General features: G+C 40.8%; 1 protein-coding gene across 1 annotated transcript; it reads right to left on the reverse strand.

The window, feature by feature from the left end:
* Nucleotides 1–2,048: 2,048 nt before the first annotated feature.
* Nucleotides 2,049–18,903, reverse strand: mdfic (MyoD family inhibitor domain containing). Its single transcript, XM_029249841.1, has 5 exons — nt 18,548–18,903; nt 18,183–18,331; nt 15,419–15,544; nt 6,831–7,088; nt 2,049–3,679 (listed from the first exon to the last, which is right to left on the reverse strand). The coding sequence occupies exons 2-5, from the start codon at nt 18,274–18,276 to the stop codon at nt 3,429–3,431; spliced, it is 729 nt and encodes a 242-aa protein (XP_029105674.1). The 5' UTR covers nt 18,277–18,331; nt 18,548–18,903; the 3' UTR covers nt 2,049–3,428.
* Nucleotides 18,904–21,999: the final 3,096 nt, after the last annotated feature.

The raw sequence follows: 21,999 nt of genomic DNA on the forward strand, positions 1-21,999 counted from the left end.
TGTGTTTAGAACGGTTGCGTACACGCTGACTTGACTTTAATGACCAAAACTTCAGAAGGAATGACTTCAGATGTGTGGTGAAGCAAACTTCTGAGGAGTGACAGCAGAAACGATAGCCCTGTCACATTCAGGACGTGACGGCCGTGTTCGCCGAACAAAACAGAGGGGAACTGATTAGAGGGATAAAGGTGGGCGACTTTTGCAAAAGGTCGACACACATCCGATGGTCTTTTTTCCCTTCAATCTACCTCCGTGTGATTAAAGTGCCAAGCCTTTGGAGAATATTTCCAGATGCCATTAGTGAAATAAGATGGTAATTTAAGAGGTGGAAGGCATAAAAAAATACAAAAGGAATGAAAATGGCTTGCTGGGCTGGCAGGGGGTACAGCAAGGAGAACACAGCCTGGGTTAATTAAAAGGTTAATGGGGCGACTGTGCTTGCCGAAGGTCACGCTGCAGCACTTCCCCATGTAGCAGGTGGGCCGTCTTGTTTCTTGAGCACAGGTGACAGGTGGCTCTGCATGTGTGGAAAGCACTTTGGAAGGGAGGCCATGTCACGTGTCGCTCGCAATCCGTCATAAGAGTCAAGTTCATCTATACACAGGACTTTAAAATGTCAGACATCAATGACAACAATGTAAGGAGATTTCAAATCAGCAAACATATGAATTCCAGTCATATTGTTCACTAGTGGCCCCCTCAAAAAAAAAAAAAAAATAAAAAAAGAAAACACTTTTTCCACTGCAATGCGATGCTACAACTGTAGTTTATTTTCAACAAACATGAGAAAACAAAGCATAATTTTGCATTTGCTAACAGAAAAAGTAGGATTACAAAAAACATGTAAAAACATACAGTAAAAAATGTATTTTAGGCGATAAATACACTATTTGCTAAATGGACTTTCACATTGTACACATTTTCCCCTTATTCATGACAAATTCCACCTGAAAAAATAGACAAAATCGGCAACACGAACGTGAGATGCAAACTCCGTTTTGCATTTACATGTATTAGTAAACAATCAGTACTGATTAAACGCCCTTTAAGAAAGTCTGGCAACAAAAAGAATGAAACATTAAATATCACACAAGATTCAGGAGAAAGATGACTATAAAAATGCAAAGATGAGGTCCTACAAGACTGGCTACATCAGAGGGGGAAAAGCATTACAGCTATATCCTTACGTCATAATACTAATCATATTACTACCAATACTAAATATTGATTTAGCGTGTGCTGTTTCAATTGACCTACATTGGTATACAGTTTAAACTCAGTCAAATGTGTCTTATTGGCATGTTTAATTCACTCAGACGTAATCTAGAGCCACTTTGTTCAGTCAGTTGCAACAACTAAAAACAAGTGAACACTTAACAAGACTTCCAGCTTTAAGGAATATGCACCAATTGGTATTAACACTGATTTGCATAAAATAGCGTAAACAAGTAAAAAAAAAGCTCAGAAAATGCTCTCAGCTTGGCTTTAGTGTGTACCGTGAATAATTACGTGAAAAATCTTAACTGGATTCACCAACAAAAACAAATTTCATAAAGTCAAAATGTTACATTTTAAAACCACACGCACTCACACATTATCACCAAAAATGAAACTAATTTCAACTAATATTGAAACCAATATTCCCATAAGATTTCCAGTTGAAAGGCTGGCAGATGATCAGGACACAGATTCAGCAAAAAAACAAAATTCTGAGATACATACCAGCTTTGGTTTAAGAAATTCTCTTTCCAGTCTTGCTTAATCACACATATTGCAGGAGTCCTTATTGTAAATTCAATCATTAAATCAACACCTAAATTTTAGTATGTTAAAACTCTGATAACTTTATCACAGTAAAATTAAATTTAATCAAAAAAACAGATGACTTTTTTGCAGTTCCTCAGATGTATTTCTGTTGTTAAAACAAAGGACTTCAAAAAATATTGCTCAAAATAGGAAGCATAAAATGACTAAAGCTTTAGCAAGCTACAGTAGACAATGCTAAAACTAGAAATTTAAAAATATACTCTTTCTACAGTATATGCTCTTTTTAACAGAAACAGTCCAAGACTAATACCAATTTTCAACCCTGATTTTTGAATAACAGTCTAGATTGGGATACAGTATCGCAGATTCCTAAACTGTCAAGATATTTTAGGTTTCGATCACTGAAGAGGACCCACTTTGTGTCTTGCTTAATCATTTTTCAGTATCATTTTACACTGGGCCCTTGTGTTATGCTACAAATTTTTTATAGAAACAATTTTCAGATTGATTTCTATTGTATTTTCTTCACGTTTTAAAAAAAATTCTTTGGTGCTGACCAAAAGTGACCTTTTGTGCCCATATCTTTCTTTACACTATAAGACACCCAAGAAATAAAACACGACTGTGGGACCATCTTCATTCAACTAAATTCCTTAAAACTCATGTCTGGGGTTCGTGATTGTCTGATCAGTAATAAGTTTATGGGATAAACCAGTCAACGATTAACATTTAATAGAAGTTTGTGAAGACACTTTTCAGTTCACTTTAAATTAGTTTTAATGTATGTCTGTGTTAAAAACATTTCAGCAAATCAATCTGATATGCTTTCACTGACTGCATAGGTAATTTATAAAAAAAAAATACATGGTCAAATGCTGATAACTGTATATTTATGAATCAGCTGAATCAGTAAACACTGAACAGGGGATTGTGGAAATACTTTATCATTTTAAAGTGAACTTAGTTTCAATGTTATTTCAAGTTCAAATCCTGTGATGGACTTGTGTCCCATCCAGGGTGCACCCTGTCTCACTTCATTTCCAAAATAGGCTCTGAAACCCAGCAACCCTGCATAGAACAAGAGATTAAGGACAGTTGAATAAATGGAAGTCCCACAATGAATTTTTGATTACATTCTTAGCTGGGTTTTTAAAGAACCTAACCCATGAACAAATTAAGTGATATCTATGCTAAAAGCTTTTAGCGATCGAGATATGTTGGTTGGCTTTACGGACAAATAAAGTTGCAAATCAGCCTCTGGTCCCAATTGTGCGGTCACAACATTATGTAACAGTAGTCTGAATTTGACTTTGTGATTAACATTTCTACAAATATATCTTAAAGATGCAGTTTAAGGTAAAGCGCTGCTGCAGCATATACACACACATTACCACTGCAAACAAAGCCATTTTTCTGAATTATACAGTATCTGCTTAAAAAAATTGGATATTTACCAACATCACAATATTCAACATACAAAAAGCCATTCACAAATATCTGGGGCACAATTCTGAGTAAATCTTGTAGAAACTGCACACTAGTCTTAGATACTTAGAAAACAGGGTTCCCCTGGATTCCTGGTGACGGGGCATGGCTGGCAAGATGGTAGGTCTGCGTGTATCTGTGGCTGCATGTGTGTATGAACAATGTGCCCATCCCCTCTACGTGGGAAAGCAAATGCCGCAGCACTCCATGCAGATCTCCAGACAGTCGGATGACTCACAGCAAGCATCCATGATGCCGCAGTCCATGTCACAGGGGCAGTTGCAGTCATCCCCCAGGTCATCTGCACAGCAACAGCAGCAGCAGGCTTCCGGGCTGCAGCCACCACAGGAGGCCTGTGCCACCACCATGTTGCAAAGGCTGAGGAATTCGCAGAACAGGCAGGCCAGGATGCAGTGCACACAGCAGTCTGAATCGGATCCCAGCAGCCACAAAACAGAAACATAAGAACACGGGAGCATTACAGGCCTGGACAAACACAGCCACATCCTGGGCCAACAGACACCAGCTCTCTAAATCATTGCAAAAGCAAGGTAAGTCAGAGAGGTGTGGAAGTTTGGGCACAAACTCAAGGAAATTACCTAAACAAAAACAGAACAAACGCCACTCTGGGGCTCAAGTGCAAACCTCATAATATTCAGACTACCAAGAAAAAGGTGCGACTACTGAAAAGCTAACGCCACAAATTCCACAAGCAAGTTGATGTGTTAACGGAATTATCCATCTCTTTAACCTTTTTACCTATCAGACATGGTTATGATGTTGACAAATGACAGTAATTTACATTACAACAGGTTCACCTCTCCTACTTTCTTGTCACACTGCAACACATGATGAAAAGTCTATAAAGACATTTTCCTTTCCATTCAGTCATAAATTTGTTTTCTTCTATTCACACTCCCTCCTAAATGAAAGAGGAATAATGGCCTAAAACACAGTCAGTTCTGCTATAATACGAATTTCAGTTACATGATTTAGATATAATGCAATGAATAAACTGTGAAACACAATTCATAGTGCAACAATCTGAGAGTGTGACTTGGAAATAAGGCGATTCCACAATGAAAATTCTGACTAGCACTGCACATGTGGTTTTGCATTTAGTAATTTAAGTATTTAAACATGATTGGCCAAAGATCATCACAAAGACATGTTTTGGTGACCCTAGGCCTTGGGAAGATTGTAAAAGGAAGGATAACACTAGAAACAAATGTTACACAGTGCTTTGAAAGAAAGTGCCACAAACTTCATACTCACTGTTGTACTTAATGTACTTCATTTATTTGCAGAAATCAGGTTTTTGGTAGGGTCGTTAATTTTGAGTGTGCTGAGGATTTGTGGGTGACAATTATTGCATTTAATGCACTTTCCCCATCAAAACATTTTTATTCCACAGATTATCATGTCATGTTTCATAGGAACACAACTCATGCTACAGCAGAACTGACTTTGGTTGTAAAAATACTGACAGGGTTATAGAGGTTACTAAAGTCTATATCTTAGATTCATTCTTATACACTGATCTGAATTATTTATGGGGGTGATCTTAAGCACAATAAAGTCTGACATAAAACATGTTTTACAATATATGTTTTTAAAACATCATTAGTTAACCAGTTAAACACTGAAAGGAACATTTTTATCAAGAACAAAAATCATTTTAAGTAGCCTAGATAAATATGATCAAGTAAGACTAAGCAAAAGAATTGAGCACAGTTGCTTGTGGAAATTGAGACATCTGGAAAAAAGTACAAATCATATGGCTTGAAAAGAGCAGTGGGATGACGTGATGGGGCAGTAATCTGCACAGCACTAGTGTGTGTGATATGGTGTTGCTCAGGGCTCTCACTCGGGGTCTGCACACAGTGGCCTGGAGGTGTTCATATGAAGAGTGGTTGAGGTAACTGTGCAAGAAAGCAAACTACAAAGCATTTACATTTATTCATTTAACAGACCCTTTTCTTGAAAGCAACACACAGCTCAGAGTAAACAAACACCAAAAAACACATCAACACTGATTCCATTTCTTACCCTATGTGGCTAAGACAAACGCAACCTTTCAGTGCCAGTCCCTTGAGGCAAAAATAAAGAAAGGAACAAGAAAACATCAATACAAAAGAGCTGTGGACACACAGCTGGTAAAAGCCTTATCCCAAAGTTCAGTTGCCGTTATATGATATTTTTCAGACAAAGAGATTATGGTAATCCATATAAACATTGCACATGACAGCTTTATGCTCGTTCATGAAGGGGAGGGGGAACAAACACTCGACAGAACACTGATTCTCAGAGTGCAGTACCATAAAAAGCAGAGGGGCTTCCCCTTCTTTCTTGCAGAAAAGGGAGACACTCAGTGTAGTCAATTTATATCATCACTGATAACACAGAACAGATATTTATATACAAATGTTAAACATGATTGATTTGGGAAGTTGTAATTTTGTGAACACAGGAATTATTCTCACCTCACCCCCTGAAGTACTATTAACATTATTTTCCTTTTTTGTCTCTTTTAAGCTTCATTCAAAGTGCTCTTTCCAAATCTCCACATTTACTCCTAATGTGCTGCAATTACGCTTATAACGCATTCTTTGAAAAAAAGTTACTGGGTCGCCCAACACTCAATGCTGCACTTTAATAAGTGGAAGGAACACAGGACAGTGTAGCATAGAGCTTCACACAGAAATTAAGAAAGTGTAACAGACAAAAGAGAATACCCAAAAGGGGTTAGGGAGCCCAGACATTGCACAGATGAGGGGATTGGAAGAGGAGGAGGAGGAGGAGGAGAAAGGAGCACGGAAATGTGCGACTCCCATGGCGGGCAGGTGGCCGCTAACAACGAGCTGGTGCCAGGAGCAGCAGTGCCCAAGTAGGCGGCTGACGCCCTCAGTCTCATTAAAAGGTCGCACCTCTGTGGCATCGACTGCCTCCTCACAGCCACCTTTGCTTTGACACAGATCTCATTTTCACACCTGCATTCATGCCTTACTATCATGTCAGGGTGGGAGCTGGGGGTAGGGCATGTAATAAAGGAGTAGGGGATAACGTGCTGCAGCAGTGCCCCATTGCACTCAGTAGTACTTTGTGTCAGTGCTGCTGAGTCGAACCCTACTTGTAGTAACCACTGTTGTGGTTCATATTGTAATGGAGGGTAAGTGGTTTAGCTTTTCTGCACACATCTCTGGATTGCATACATATGGTGAAAATGCATACCACCTACATCCTGAGCCAGTCAAATGTATATGCTAAAATGCACAGTTTAGATAACATGAGGCATCTGCATAACCCCGTCAGCCATTCCTGTGCTGTGCATGAGGCACTGTTCTCTAAGGCACTAGTCAGCTGAAGTGGTTCTGGAAGCTGCATCACAAACACAAAAATTTCTCTTCTTTCCGACATGAGAATTATATTGAGGGAACATAAGCAGTATGAGAAGATAGATGCTGGCACAAGAGCCACATAGCAGTCTCTTACCATGAGCTAAATTAGTAAAATGGGAGATATTTTCTTCACACACGCGCAGTACGTGAATTACGAACATAGAGAGAGAGGCGTCGTACCTTCAGGGGAGGAGGCTTTGTTGGAGCCAGTAGAACTGACTTTGCTCTTCCTGCTGTTGTGGCTGCTGACAGACAGGCTGGACTGGAGTTTGCGTTGCACCCGGTGGGACACAGGCGACGGCTGCCTCCGGGCCTCGTGAGCCACCCCGCCGCCATTGCTCAGGGCAGCACGGCCGTTTTGCAGCCGATCGACCTCTTCCTCAGTAGGCTCCTGGGCCGGCACGGAGGCATTCACCGGGGCCAGTCGCGGAGGTTGAGCTACAAAGATATTTAAAATGTTGCATTTACACTCAACCACAGATCTTACACACAATGACTGACAACGTGAACAAAAACACATGCTAAGCCTGGAAATGGGCTCAGGTTTTTGTTTGGGGTGGGAAAACAGCTGCACGCTGTTATCTTTGGTGTTATAACTATATGTTTAGGACATATTAAACATTCATTAAATGTATATTATGAGCAAAGAAGAATAGGCTGATAATGTCTGACACCACACCCATCACACTACAGACGTTAATCAATACCCTGAATACGAACATAGATTGTAATCTATATAGTAATTAAAGACTGCCACATAAGCACTTAACCATAGCAAAACCCCAAAGGATTAGTTCTGATAATTAGTGGCAGATATATTTCAATTTTTTTCCTGTGAAAATCTGCTGCTATGATTCTTGCCTTTGCAGGAGCAGAAGGCTGAGATCACTGCTGCAGCAGGCGAACGTCTGATCTCTTAGGTACGGATGTCAAGGCGTGAGGAGCTACTTCACAGCGACAGGTGCCAGGGATGTGTATGAGGGGGCGACCGAATGGGCCACGCTAGGCTCTGCCAGAAGACAGCAGCATCAAGAGATGCCAAGCAGGCTCTTTACAGCTCCCGCTGAATTATTCATATTTTTTCCTTGTACGTTCAAGACTGCACTTCCTTTTTCCTTTTACGGCTTTCGCATTTTGCTGCACGCAGCAATGATACAGTAGCATTCTGCAATACTATGACAGCCTCTAAATGTAACGTTTTGTGTCAAAAAGAAAGCTTAGGGTTCTAGTCACTTTCATAAGTCCCAGTTCGGGATCTGCAGGCACAAAGACAAATTTGATACAGAGAAAAAAGGAGAAAGAGTTACTGCATTAAAAATCTGATTGAAAAAGACATGTGAAACATGGCAAGAAATGACAAAGGCATGACCCTTGGAACCCAGATAGCATGTTTAATGACAGACATTGTGTTCACCTAAAACCAGGCCACATTCAGGTCTGACATAACCCAATGCTTCAAAAACATGAAACATGGTACAGAACACCTTATGCAAACAGCACTTGGGTAAGAAATTCCAAACGAACTCCAATTTTGCTGACATACCAGTGGACTCCCGTATCCTCTCCGTTTCCCTTTCCTGGAATTCCTTTCTGCAGACGCTGAATATGGTCAAACAACACTGCACTTAAACAGCCACACTGTATTTACTGTTTTGAGCTACACCACAACATCATGCAAGATCACACCAGACACAAAAATGTACAAAGTTTCACATTCTAATTAAACTTCCAGTGGTACTAATGGCGGACTTCCTGGTTCTAATGAAGTGTAGCCATAATAAATTCAATATGACATTATGTCCCTTTTCTACACTCAGATCTGTAGAGAACTCAAGGAGGACCCTTGTTTTATATCCTACAGCCAAAACCGCCCACCCCTGCAAGCAAATTAACTACATTTTACAGGGAGGTCATGAAGCTGTCCATGACCAAACGTGGTCTGGCACAGTATCATTCACCCTTTTCCCATTCAAAAGCCAAGTTTTAAATTTCCTAAAGTATAAATTATTATAATCCACCCACAGAAAGCAGTAGCTTAGCTGCTTAGTTGAAGATGAACACCTCAGCAGCAGTGCACACACTGCTAAAGCAATGACTTCCTTGACTCCTGCTCTTCTTGTTAAAGGGCACCCATCACTTGGCATGGACACGTTGCTCCTTTTTACAGTTTTCAACAAACAACTTGGACAAGTCCGATTTACACGAAACACGTGGACTTTTCTAAAACTTTTCTTTACCAAAGGATTCAACAGCAGCTACACTGCAGATATCTGAACTGTTTGGAGATGTAGTTGATCGCAAGTGCACACACTTTCCTAAAGATGCATGTGGCCACTGAGTGCAGCACAAGTGCACTTACAGCTCCTTAGACAGCTACAGCTCTGATGTTGGAGTGACACTAGTGAGAAGCAGCATATTCAACAATGAAAATGTTTTCAAAGTCAGAAAGCTGTTTTTTTCCCCCCCATGTAATCATTGTATAGCAAACATGAAGGAATGTGAAACATGGTAAATAAGAGGGCCTCTCATATCCCTGTTAGAAGTAATAAAAGCCCTGCACACACCTCAGAACAAGTCAGTAAATAACACTAAAAGGCTGTGGTTTACCACAGGATCTAAGAGGTAATGAAAGCGGCTCTATCTCCATGACAGTAGCAAACCATGCTGACAAACTCAAATCGGACAAGGCATTTCCACTACAGCAGATCCAAAACTGAAAACACTTCCCCAGAGACAGTACTTTCACTGACGTTAGACATTGACACACTCCACATGACATAACTTCGGACTCAGCCATCTTCCAACTTCCATATTCTAATACTAAAACATAACTTTTTTGCTTACTAGATCCTCTGTGTGCACGTGTGTATGCCTCACCTGATTAAAAAAAAAAAAGCTTTACAAAGAAAATTACAAATCAGAAAAGCTGAATTATCCCTACAGGCCTCTGAGTAGTTCTACAGATCCGCAAACTTTTGTGCTCTTCAGGAAAAAGTTCTACTTTCGCACACAAAGAATGCCTTACCGCAAATTCCAATTGTTATTTAAACAAAAAAATGCTGTTTTATTCAGCAACAAAACAAATGGCAACAAATTTAGTGAGACAAGAATGGAAGCTGTTTTCCATTCTTCAGATGCAAACCACATCTGAGATATGACCTGTGAAAGGACTTAATATTCCCGACAACAAAGATTTTCTCCTAAGGACCCGGCACATTTCAAAGGTGCTACTTTGGTGGCATTTGCATCCTTCTTTGTTCCAATTAATTACACCTCAGAGCAAGGACGATGCCTGGAAATGCTGAGACCGGATTTCCCATCCAAGATATGGCAGGAGTTTGTTGGAAGCCTAAGTTACAATACCAGGGAAACTTACATTACACACATAGCCCATGAACAACATTATTCAGCATCACCCAGTGTTGACATTGCTCAAATCAGGAGAATTAAGCATATTAAACAAAGTACTCTTAAATCCAATGTCGCCATTATAATAGAAAAAGAAAAAAAAAAAAAAAAGAAAAAAGTGAAGTCGTGCTTCCTGAAGACAACATACACAGCTCTTGAAAGCTACATTTCCTTGTTCAGCTGCTCCGTCCCCAGGGTTGGTTGGGAAAGCTGGCCTCCAGAACTACATCTCTGCAGGGCACATCTTGTACAGATTTAGCGTTTGCTCCCCAAGCTCCTCCAGTATTTATTTATTCCCTTTTTTTAAAGGAAGATCAGTTGCAATGTGACTCAGTGCAGTCCGGCAGAAGCTGCCAAGCTTCCAGCAAACCACACCCAACCTCTGCTCCATCAGCTGAGAACAACAGCGGAACAGGGGGAGGGGTGATGGCAATTTTTATTTTCGGTTATATCTGTGACTAACATATTCCCCTTGATTTGTTAATCGCTACTGACGTCGAGGTTCCATAGGAAATGAGCTTGTTTAAAAAATAAAAAAAAAAAGCAGCACAATGAATGCATCTGCTGCAGACATTAAAGCAGTGTTGAGATGAGCTGTGAGAGCCAGGCAGGAAAAACCACTGGCTCTAGAGAGACCATCGCCACGACCAGAGAGCACAACGGACAGAGGAAGAGAACACGATCTTGTATTACACACAGCATTTCCAAGCTAGTGCTAATGTGACCTCTGACCCAGCGCCCTGAAGGACAGCAGGGTTGATGGTCTGCCTACGAGCAGAAGAATAAGCAGCAAAGCAGATGTTTCTCAGTGGTTTTGAAGGAGAAGGTGGCTCCATTTGTAGACAGAGTAAAGATTCGGACTGTATTTTGCGAACTAAATAACCCTGCCAATTTTTATATTTTGACATTTTCTTACTGGACAGTCTTAAGTGTTATAAACATATTGATCTAGCGGTAAGCATTATTCTGCTGGGTGAAATAGTTACATGATATTTCTGCTGTAGAAAGCATTATTATCCTTTATTTAGCTGTTACCTCTGTTCGAGCCAAAATTTCTTGTTGTACACTGAGGGATTTGGTCAGGTGGCGTACTCGGTGCGTCTACACAGGGTGCCAGTGAAGTGTTTCAGCACACTTGGGCGATACTTCTATGGGATGAACTTAACAGAACAAGAGGGAATTGCTATAGAAGAGCAGTAAGTAACACAGCAGCTAAAACCACTCGCTGGACACAGGCTTGAATCCCAATACCTGCTGCAATACCCTTGAACAAGGTGCTTACCCTGAATTGCTTCAGTAAAAATGACCCAGCTGCATAAATGGGTAAATTATTGTATTTACTTTAACGGTCATTTTTGAGAAGAATTTCCGCTAAATGTATTAATAACTTAAAAATGGCAAACTTCCTTGCTCAAATTTGCTGAACAAATGCCATGGGGAAAAAACCAGTTTCCAGCAAGTATATTCAAACTTTTGATGATTTGTTCTGTAGGTACCAAAGAAACCACAACCACCAGGGAAACCAGAGACTTCACGTAGGCAAAGCCCATTCTTAGGAAACAAGATGCTCAAGATGTTCTTACGTCCATGAGAAGCACAGGCATGTGGGAAACTGACAAACAAGAGGAGTCTGCTGATGACAAAAGCTTTAACTCAAGGTATTTACTAGAGTGATATTTAGCACAGTGGCCTAGAGAAGGGTTTATGGGGCGTTTTTAATCAACCTCTGCACTCTCATTTATCCTTCTCATTGAGTGAATGGTTCAATAGCCTACCACTGAGCAATCACTTCAAAATGACTCCTCCTGTTCATAATGGCCTCTTAGTTTTACCACACTATTCTGGAACAACTACGGGGGCTTAAAATTAGAGATCAAGTCCTAGCACAATAAAATGAGGCTATTCTATGACACTAAAAATTTGCATTGTAACCTAATCAGAAAAGTAACGATCCTGACACTTATTTCAAATGGCACTTCACAGAAGTACAAAAGAAAAGAAACTGATTTTAATACTCGATCCCCTGTTCATTAAGCCCTAATGTGCTTTGAAACCTTAAATAGGTACCAACCGAACAGCAGCCTGAATAGTCGTGTGTGATTTGACTACTGATGGAACATTTTTAATCAATCCCCATGTTGCTTTTGCAACAATTGTCAATAAGATCGGGACAGAAGAATCTCTCAAAGCAGAGCAGTACAAGCACTCCTGCCATCCACCCCCTCCTCCCACCAGCAAAAGTTTACAGCATCATTTCCTTGAAGGACATGAACTGGTGTCCCACACCCCACCATCTGTCATGCACGTCTTGCACATGCCCATTCAAATGGCAATATCCATTTGATTTCAGAAAGAAATGACAATCTTGACAAAACAGACTATTACACCAGGATCACACTTAGCGTCTCACTTAAGAATGAGGGTACTAACATTACTTGACCTGAACACTGGGGGGGGGGATAAGTGTTTCTTCAGCAGTCTATCAACATCAGCACTCATATTCAGCATTCAATGAGGAATATGATAAATGTTTTAGGTCATGACAACTTCTAGTGGTCTTCAAAGCTCAATAACCCAGGTACACAGCTACATGAAGGTCACTTTGAAGGATCTCAAGTCCAGCTTCTTAAATTAACCATGTTAACGTTTTCCTAAAATCCTTCCATTTACCAAGAACCAAAGCAACTGGTACTATTCCATGGTGTGGGAACAAGCAAAAAGCTATTTGTTTCCCAGCATGCCTTACAACTCCCCAGGCACTGAGGGAAACAATTACCTCTATACTACTGCTGTAACTGGCCTAAATTAATTGTAAACAGAACAGCTCTATCTGGGAGGTACACAAGGGTAGGAGGAAGTGACTTTAACATCTTGTTGTGCCCTTTAATATTTTACAATTTATTTATCACAGGTTCTTAGAATGCCTCCTACTGCTACCACCGAGACGCATAAGTATAGCAATGTGAGTGATATTGTTCAAGTTGTCATGCATATTTTGGATTTTTGTGACTGGTTCCCACTAGCTATACACCCAGGATACTGAACCAGGATTTTGTTAGTGAGCAATTCAGTAATGTGTCAGTTTCTACACTTACATTCTTTTAGCTGACGCTTTTCCCCAAAGCAACTTAAAGTTACTGCGATTTACCCATTTACACAGCTGCGCAATTTCTACAGGAGCAATTCAGAGTAAGTACATTGTTCAAGGGTACTACAGCAGGAGGTGGGAGCTAAACCTGGATTTTGCCAAAGTCCAAGGGCAACAACTCTAACCATTACGCTACATGCTGCACCCAGTAGTTCATCAATTACTGCATCATATATATGTTGTGTGTATTTTTGACGTCAATGAAAACAAGCCTTTACAACATACACAACAAAACTGTAGGAAAATTCTGTTTTCTGGTTGGACTCAGTGCCTTTGTGTCTAATAGGTCAGACTTGTTTCAAACCAGAGTGTTAAAATAACCATCTGCAAAACTGGTACTATTTACCTTAAAGAGAAGATGAAATGTACTCTTACTGATAAGTTGCTCTGTCACCACTGTTTCAAACCAGCCCTGCTCTAGAAAGCTATGTCTGTTGCGTTGGTACCTCCAGCAGGAAACAAAACCGTAGGGCAGATGGCACCAACAGGCTCAGCCAGACCTTTTCCCATTAGCTTCCGGTGCTACTGAACATCACCCACAACAGTGCACTGTATCAAACAGCCACACCACGGACCCATCACCGTCTCATACGCCTGTTAGAATAAGCCTTTGTAATTGGAAGGCTGAGTCCAGAAGGTGTTCCAGTGCTCTTTACAAGAGATCAGAAAGTGACTTACATGAGATCCAGGGTACTGAAACCCACTTGAATTTACTCTCCAGGAGTGTAGCAGGACAAGCAGGCCTTTAAAGATGAAGCTGACCTTCAAATGAAGCAGGAGAGTGACTTTTCACTACCAACAGATGAGCTGTTCCATTTGAGGAAAAGCTGCAGTGTGAGCCAAAATGCAACGGCTTGACTTGAAAATACAGTGCTGCTTAGCACCCTAGTACACTCGCAGCAACGAACACGTCATGGGTATAGGGTTGATTGAAAAAAATAAATAACTAAACACCAAGTGGAAAAGCTGAAAGGCCAGAAACAAAGAGCTGTTGTGTCAAAGGCAAACAATCATGTAGAAAGTATGTGGGCAGGGGGCCCCATGTTGCTGCTTCCAGAAGAGTCTTAAGGGGAAGCTGAGGTCTCATGCTAGAGCTCACTAACACTGGCCATTTGCACACGAGAACTTGAGGAGTGTACCAAAAACAAAAATGGATATCCTCTAAATGTACCCACTGAACTGCTGAAATGATTCAGCAACTGACTTCCTGTGGGGTGGGGGAAAACACCTATGGACAAATGGGCAGTCATGCTATTCCAATCCAGGATGCATTAGGCACGTACCAAAAAATATGAGAACACGTTTATAAAAAAAAAAAAAAAAAAAAAAAAAAAAAAAAAAAAAAAAAAAAAAACAGTTTCACAAACCTTATATTCACACTGCAGTGTGCTGAAGATCAGTCATTGTCCGATCTTTCACAGCAGAATATGCTTAACTGAAAAACCAGACGGAAAACTCAGGCACTAGTCCTTTTTTTTGGGGGGGTGTGGAGAGCACCCTTCTACACTTTGAATGTCTGGTCTGCTGTCACAGTTCCACAATAACTCCACAGCTCACTAGCTACTCAGCTCCACATACACCCTAGAATCAAAATGGGACAGCTGGTAGCGTAGTGGTTAGTCTTGCTGCCTTTGAACCCAAAGGTCACAAGTTCAGTTCCCACCTCCAGCTGTAGTACCCTTGAGCAAGGTACTTACCCTAAATTGCTCCAGTAAAAAATTACCCAGCTATATAAATGGGTAAATAATTGTAAGTAGTGTCACATTATAAGTTGCTTTGGCAAAAAGCATCAACTAAACGAATACATGTAAATGCAGCTTACCTTTCAGATTATTCATTCACAGCCCTTACTGGTTGTAGCAGGTCATTCAAATAATTAAAAATATACATTTAATTATAATGTAAATACACATTTAATTCAGTGAACATTTGTCATCAGCAAACTAATACTGTAGAGCCTGCTGAATGATGGCTGCACAGGAATAGATCAAAAATCTATGATGCTTCAACACACAGCAAAGTCTGACCAAAAGTAGATTGACTGAAACATGAATTTGGAATAAAAGCCTAATGATATTTTCCAAGTCATGGAGAGATATGGCATATAAGTTCATCACGTTGAAGTAGTTGTTGACAGAACTGAAAGCAGAGTCTCTATATGCTGCTAGTCTCATGTTTCCAATGTAAGACAGTGCTCCTTAATGCCACCTACTTCTAATGAGGTCATCTGTGCTGGAATGTTCCTCGGTCACATGACCTTCGCCACATTGCTCTGTGGGAGACTGACTTTCTGCGACTTCCTCCGGCTTCTGGGAGTCCACTGGCAAGTCGACTGCATCTGAAGCAGAGTACAGCACCAAGTTAACAGTCCACATCACTTTAAAAACAAAAGCGGACAAAAAAATTCAAGTTTTCAAGGAGGTTGCATCAATAAGCAATTCTTGCTACGCATAAGGTATCCTTAAGATACATAGTTCATAAGTGCATAGATGTTTATGTACAGAAGAGTTTAACACACCTGTGTGATTCCATGATAATGTCTCCTTTAATATATTCCAAGCTTCAAGTTATTTTACCTACTACTAAAGAAACCAATTAGAAGGCATATTCTGCACTTTGCTTCCTTGACATGTTTCAAGAAACTTATACACAGGCAATTAGCCAGTCCTCATGTGTTACCATCATTCATTTGATGCTTTTCTCTATGGTGACTTGCAATGGTTGGTTTGCACCCTTATAGAATGATTCATCCATTTATAAAGCAGGGTAAATTTTACTGTTCCAGTTTAGGGTGAAGTACCTTACTCAATGACCTATAACAGCAACAAGAATTTGAACGGGAAACCTTTGATTGCAAAGTCCTGGCTCCAACTACTACGCTACTTTCCGCCCCCGAGCTGCTATTCCTGTAGCCCTTCTCTCTTTTCAAAGGAGAGACCACAATAGAGCTCAGTTCCTATAAAATGGATCTCTGTGCAAAACATCTACATGTGCACTTTTGGAACATGGCTATTTAATACTCCATTTTATTTATATTTACACAAACAGCAATTTCATGAGTACACTCCCTCCACCAAATTACATGCAGATGTAAAGTGGAGTTTTTCCCCAAAACTATCTGGGCTCTCAACTGGACATTCAAGATCAATTTCATAGGGCTCCAGGTCAGGAAAGAAAAGAGCTTGTTATTTTGTGTCATAACAGATATTCCTTCACAAAAATCATTGCACAATAGCATGGGTGTATCGGGAGACACTGCTGCCAGATTTCTGGCCTTAATTTTATTGAGTCTGCTCTAGGGACTACAATATCTGCCAACAGTTTTACAACTATCAGGACTGAATTCAACTAAATGAACTATGTACTGTAGCAAGCAGCTGCCTGAAATATTGCAGAAAGCACAGCAGAAGGTAAACACAGCCTTTAAATGATTTTATTTCACCACTCACACAGTTGTGAACAGCATTTAAAAAAAAAGACTCACTGACAATTTTAAATTCTTTTAATACAGAAATAAGATTTAATATACAGGTTTAATCAGTAAAAAAAAAGTGCGGAAAATACCCTTGGGCGTACTAATTTTGGGGCCCTTTGGACTACAAGATGGATCCATACAGGCTTCGATTTTATACAGGTCCGTTCAGGCACACAGTAAAGAGTAACCTGAAATTAAGTGTTTCTAGGTACATCAGTTAATGTCAGGACCAGAGTTGTCACTTTATGACAGACAGACCCAGGCTCAAATCCCTACTCCTGCTGTAGTAATCTTAAGCAAGGTACTTTATCAATTCAGGTTCAGAATTACACTGCTGTATAAAAGGGTAAATCATATGTAGCTTCATATAGAAACCTTGCACTGTAGATTGCTTTGAAGAAAGGTTTCGACAAGAAGTTATATATTTTCAGCATTGCTAGAGATGCACAGTGTGCTAGCAAAAACATAGTAAGACAGGGCACAGGAGAGATTTCAATACATCACAGTTTCAAGTTCACTGAAAGGACAGTTGACCTAAACTGCAGCAGGGCTGTATTTTAACAACAGGGAACAGTACATGTGGAGACAGGAGGCAAAACAAAGTGCTCCTCTTTCAAAGCAATTAGCCTCTTGAGATGAAAAGTTCACACTCCATGATGTATGTTCAAAGGGCCCAAAAAAAAAAAAATTCTCCATTTAGCTCAAGGATTGCTTACTTTGTTCTACTTTGACAGGCCAGTAATAACCCTTGGTATAAATGTCACTTGGTCTGGTGGCTGATTTAAACAAAATTTAGAAAGGGGGGGGGGGGAACATAACTTTACATTCTAGGATCCTACAAGTCATCAGAAAGTTTATTATAAGTCATAATTGACTCCACTCATCACCGATCACTCCTCCGGTTTCCTATAGAAATGGCTAAAAACTGACATTGAGCATTGGCACGTGAAGTCTGATGACAGCACATCAGTGAAGCCAGAACAAACGTGTCTACTGTAAATAAGAGCTAAAAAGTTATAAACTGCCAATTATATTGCAATTATGGGCTGTTATTGTGAGCAACATCCACTTCCCTGAAATGGTAATCATACAGGAATAGCTGCGTCAAGAATGCTGTCAAAACAGCCTATTTGGCTTCAGTGAAGAAGCCAAACACACAGAGGCAAGACAAAAAAAAAAGTTACCTTAATAGCAATATGCATTAGAGGATTACGTCATAATGGCACAGTACTCAAACACAGTCTTACTGCGATATAATTAGAAGGAAATGTTCCTGTCAGATGTTTATTCAAGTGTAAGTTTGTGTTTGTACAGTGTTACCCTGAGGTACACAGCCCTTTTCACGCATTAAAATTCCCTGACGTTCAACAACAGTGATTTTACCGATTTTTACAGGTCTCACGGACTTGTAAATAACAGTTCATAATACATACTGATACTCAGATTGTTTCTTTTGTGTAGGAACGGCTCTAACGCCCGTTGTTGCGCGCGCCTTTCCTACCGTGACCACGAGGAAGAAACGGGCTCCTCTCGCGCTCCACCTCCCTGTCGGGCCCGCGAGGCCCTTCGGAAGGCGCGCGCGGGTCCTGCGACATGAGAGAGCGCTCGTCAGGTACGACACAGTCCGCGCGCAGCACTCAGCCCGCGTTCCTGCAAACGACGCACAGGGGAGGTGAAATCGCAGGACAAACATCGCCCATTTGTTCTCACGCAAAAACTTGACTTCTCTGCGCTTAAGTCGATAAACGCTCAATTAAAAATAAAATAATCAAGGACATGATGACTACGACATGCAGCACAAAACTGAGTTCAAGAGTGGAGCACACGCGCACGTGCCACCTGTGGAACACTTAACTTGCGCCGCACCTTTCCAACATGTCAGCTTCAAGTTCAGCTGCGACTCCTTCCCATCCTTCCTTCTCCTCAGCGAAACTCCGCCGCCCCGCTCGCTCTCGCTTCTCTCACCACTTCTCCACGCAAGGCAAACTTCTTATCTCTCCTCGTCGTGTGCCCTGGCTATCCTCCTACCATCGCAAATCTGCAAAGAAGTCACTCCCTTTCTTTCTTCTCTTCTCAGACCACTCGTTTTCTCGTTTCCTCAGAGAGAAAAAAAAAAAAAACTCGCTCCTTTTCCCTCCGAAACATTTCTCATCATTTCCGGATTCCGAAAACGGCTCGCGCTCCGTCTGCGGCACGAGAGGTGCCTTCAGGGTCCTTCAGGGTGCGCGCACGCGAGGAAGCCCGGGCGGAGATGGGAAAGAACCAAAGACCCGTGACCTGCGCGCGAATACTTTTCTCTTACACAATATCCTCATTGAGACGCCTTTGTACCTAATTAGTCCCATCACTGAGCCCTTATTGCTTTTAACCAGCCCCCGGTGTTCAATGAAGCCTAATTTTTTATCCTCCCACAAGTATTTGTGTATAACTCCACTGAGCACCATTCTCAATATCAACCCCCCCCCAACGAGAATTTAACAGTATTTACCGCCGCTGTGTTTAACCGACACCTTACTAAATTCCCTGATTTTGATATTTTCAAATAATGCCAGATTTTAAATTAGCAGTGTGTTTGGGAAATGCACACATTCATTCATTTGTTAATTTTAATTAAGGCACAATATAAAAACTCCGACCTGCAACTCCAGACAACTTCTTTGCAAGATATTCTCAGCTGCGGCCCAGCTCCCATTTCTCAGCTGGCCTCAGGGGTCCTCTGCTCTGTACAGTGATCAGGAATATGAAGGAATGGTTCTCAGTAATACTTTAGCAAAACACTTTGGTTTGAGTCCACTTGGCTTGCACTGACATAATATTATTTCTTTTTTTTAAACCAAAATTACTGTTTATGTGGGGGCGCGGTGGTGCAGCAGGTTTGACCGGGTCCTACTCTCCGGTGGGTCTGGGGTTCGAGTCCCGCTTGGGGTGCCCTGCGATGGACTGGCATCCCGTCCTGGGTGTCCCCGCTTCCCCTCCAGCCTTGTGCCCTGTGTTGCCGGGTTAGGCTCCGGTTCGCTGCGACCCTACATGGGACAAGTGGTTTCAGACAGTGTGGTGAAGATAAAAACATTATCTGTGTGATGATGAATATATCGTGACATGGCAGGGCTACAGCATATTGGCAATAACAGGCATCCCTTGATTTACAGAATTAATCCCTTGCTGGAAAAGGGGCGGATATCAAAATTTTGGTTACAGAAAGTCTGTTTCTCTGCATTTCAAATGGGAAAAATAATAATGTCCTCACGCAACTTTCGAACTTTCTTGGATGTGCTTTGGACACATTCCTTTATACAGCTTTTTTGTTCTATAAATCAAAAATTGGGTATGAAAAGCCAAGAGCTGCTACACCGACGTTTCGGATAAAGAGCGCTCGTAAATCGAGGGATCCCTGTACGGCACATGTTACTCACAAGAGGGACCAGCAGGTAGCGTAGTGGTTAGAGCCGCCGCCTTGCACCGGGCCAGTGTTTTTAATTCCCACTGCTGTTATAATACTCTTAAGCAGGCTCCTCATCCTAAATTCACACAGTAAAAACGATCCATACGTGTAAACACTTAAAATAAATGCAAGCAACTTAGAATACAAACCTGAAACTAGGTCACTTTGGAGAAAGACACCAGAGAAATGAATGAATAATGATGATATCACATCCTGTGGTCAGCCCTGGCATCCTTTGGCGGTCTGCTCTATCCGACCTGAAACATCACACTCTGCAAACTATGAAACTTCTATTCCTGCTCTGTACTTTGTCTCTCTTGTTTCAGTGTGTTCATTTAATTAACGAGGAAACATGTCACTGAGTGGTCAGCAGGTTCATAAAATGTCAATGGCATCTTTCTCCTGCTTTTTTGGCAGATAATCTTGATCCAGTTCAATCTGACAAGAACTGATGGTGATCCATTCCAACTCGCCTGCAGCTAACCCTAATCCAGCTGTGTCTTAAGGCCCCGTCACCTAGTAAGCCAAACAGTTTATCGTGCACAGCTTTCATAAGAATGCCTAGACCTGGCGCCTAAAACAAAAACTGTATAAATCCACATACTTATATTTCTGCAAAGGAATGGCCAGCTGAAACGATCTAGCAGAATGGAAGGTCTACAAACTCACTTTCGTGTACGCATATTTTACTGATATTTCTCACAGTTTTGATATTTTTCTGGAGGTACTTGAGGTTTGTTGTAGCAATGTCCTTGCCAAGAGCGATTCCAAACTTCTTGCATGGTGCAATATTTTTAAAGTGGATGTAAATTTTAGCACCTACAGTCACGCAGGTCACAAAAGGTCGATATGCAGAGCAGTGGAATGAAAAGCCTGTAATTAGCACTAATGAGCTTATTCTTCAGTGCTGTGACTGGAATCAAAATGCGAAAGTTACACCTCTGAATACCAGTGGCCAGAAGAAACATTGGAAGAAGAGTGAAAGGGCACGACTGCAATGTCTAGATCTTCAAAACATGCTGCCAAAAAATAAAAAAATTACTCCACTTTCATTTTAAATAAAAGACACCACATTTATCCAGAGCACGCTGTCCACGTAGACATAGTTTAGATTTTATTTTGCAGCCACACATCCAGAAGAGTTGTTGGTAAAATATTAGTACCAAATAAATAAACCTGAACTGAGCGATAAACATGGTTGACGTGAACTGTGTATTAATTACATTTAAGTGCAGAATTAACTATTATGGCATATTTTTGGCAGTTTTTTTCCCTCTCTAAAAATGTCATTGAGACAGTGTTTGTGCCAACATTTGAAATGCTACACTTTTACATACACGGTAGAATAAACTACATGGTTATGCTATGAAGAAAAAGCAGGGCAGATTTTTTTTTCTTCAGTCAAGAATGTTCTTGTAAATGTACGACTGGAATGAAGGCCTGGAATCAGCGTGAAGCACATGAAACCTGGATACAAGTCAGGTATGAAGGGCAGTAGGATTTATGCTTTCGCCCAGTTGCATAATTATGCGAAAAATAAAAATTCTGACAGTGACAGCACTAAAACTTCATTTTATTTCACAGGCAAATTACACGAAGGCAACGATTTTATGACTCAACTTCATTTTTTATAGGTTTCTCACATAACATGAGCTACACTTCAGAAATAAATCCTGCAACTGACCATAAGTGTAACTAAATTTTAAAAATTAAAATCCTGAAAAAACCCAGATACAAAATTTGACAACTAAGCCACAGTAAAGGGCAAGACCTGTGTAAAAGTTTCTTGTGGAAAAAAAAAAAAAAAAAATCCTTTGCAACCAAGAACCAGCATGTATTCGAACCTCTTGGAAAAGACCCGAATTAAAAACAGCTT

The sequence above is a fragment of the Scleropages formosus genome, chromosome 2 (genome assembly GCF_900964775.1).
Source record: "Scleropages formosus chromosome 2, fSclFor1.1, whole genome shotgun sequence".
NCBI classification, from domain to species: Eukaryota; Metazoa; Chordata; class Actinopteri; order Osteoglossiformes; family Osteoglossidae; genus Scleropages; species Scleropages formosus.

What these genes read in the sequence shown, in the direction of transcription:
- mdfic (XM_029249841.1), bottom strand. Translation starts at nt 18,276, where the DNA reads ATGTCGCAGGACCCGCGCGCGCCTTCCGAAGGGCCTCGCGGGCCCGAC. An exon ending in CACAGATGACCTCATTAGAA is followed by an intron (nt 7,089 to 15,418) that starts GTAGGTGGCATT and finishes ATATCTTTGTAG; the next exon opens with CTCAACCTCCGCGACTGGCC. An exon ending in CAAAGCCTCCTCCCCTGAAG is followed by an intron (nt 3,680 to 6,830) that starts GTACGACGCCTC and finishes GATCCGATTCAG; the next exon opens with ACTGCTGTGTGCACTGCATC.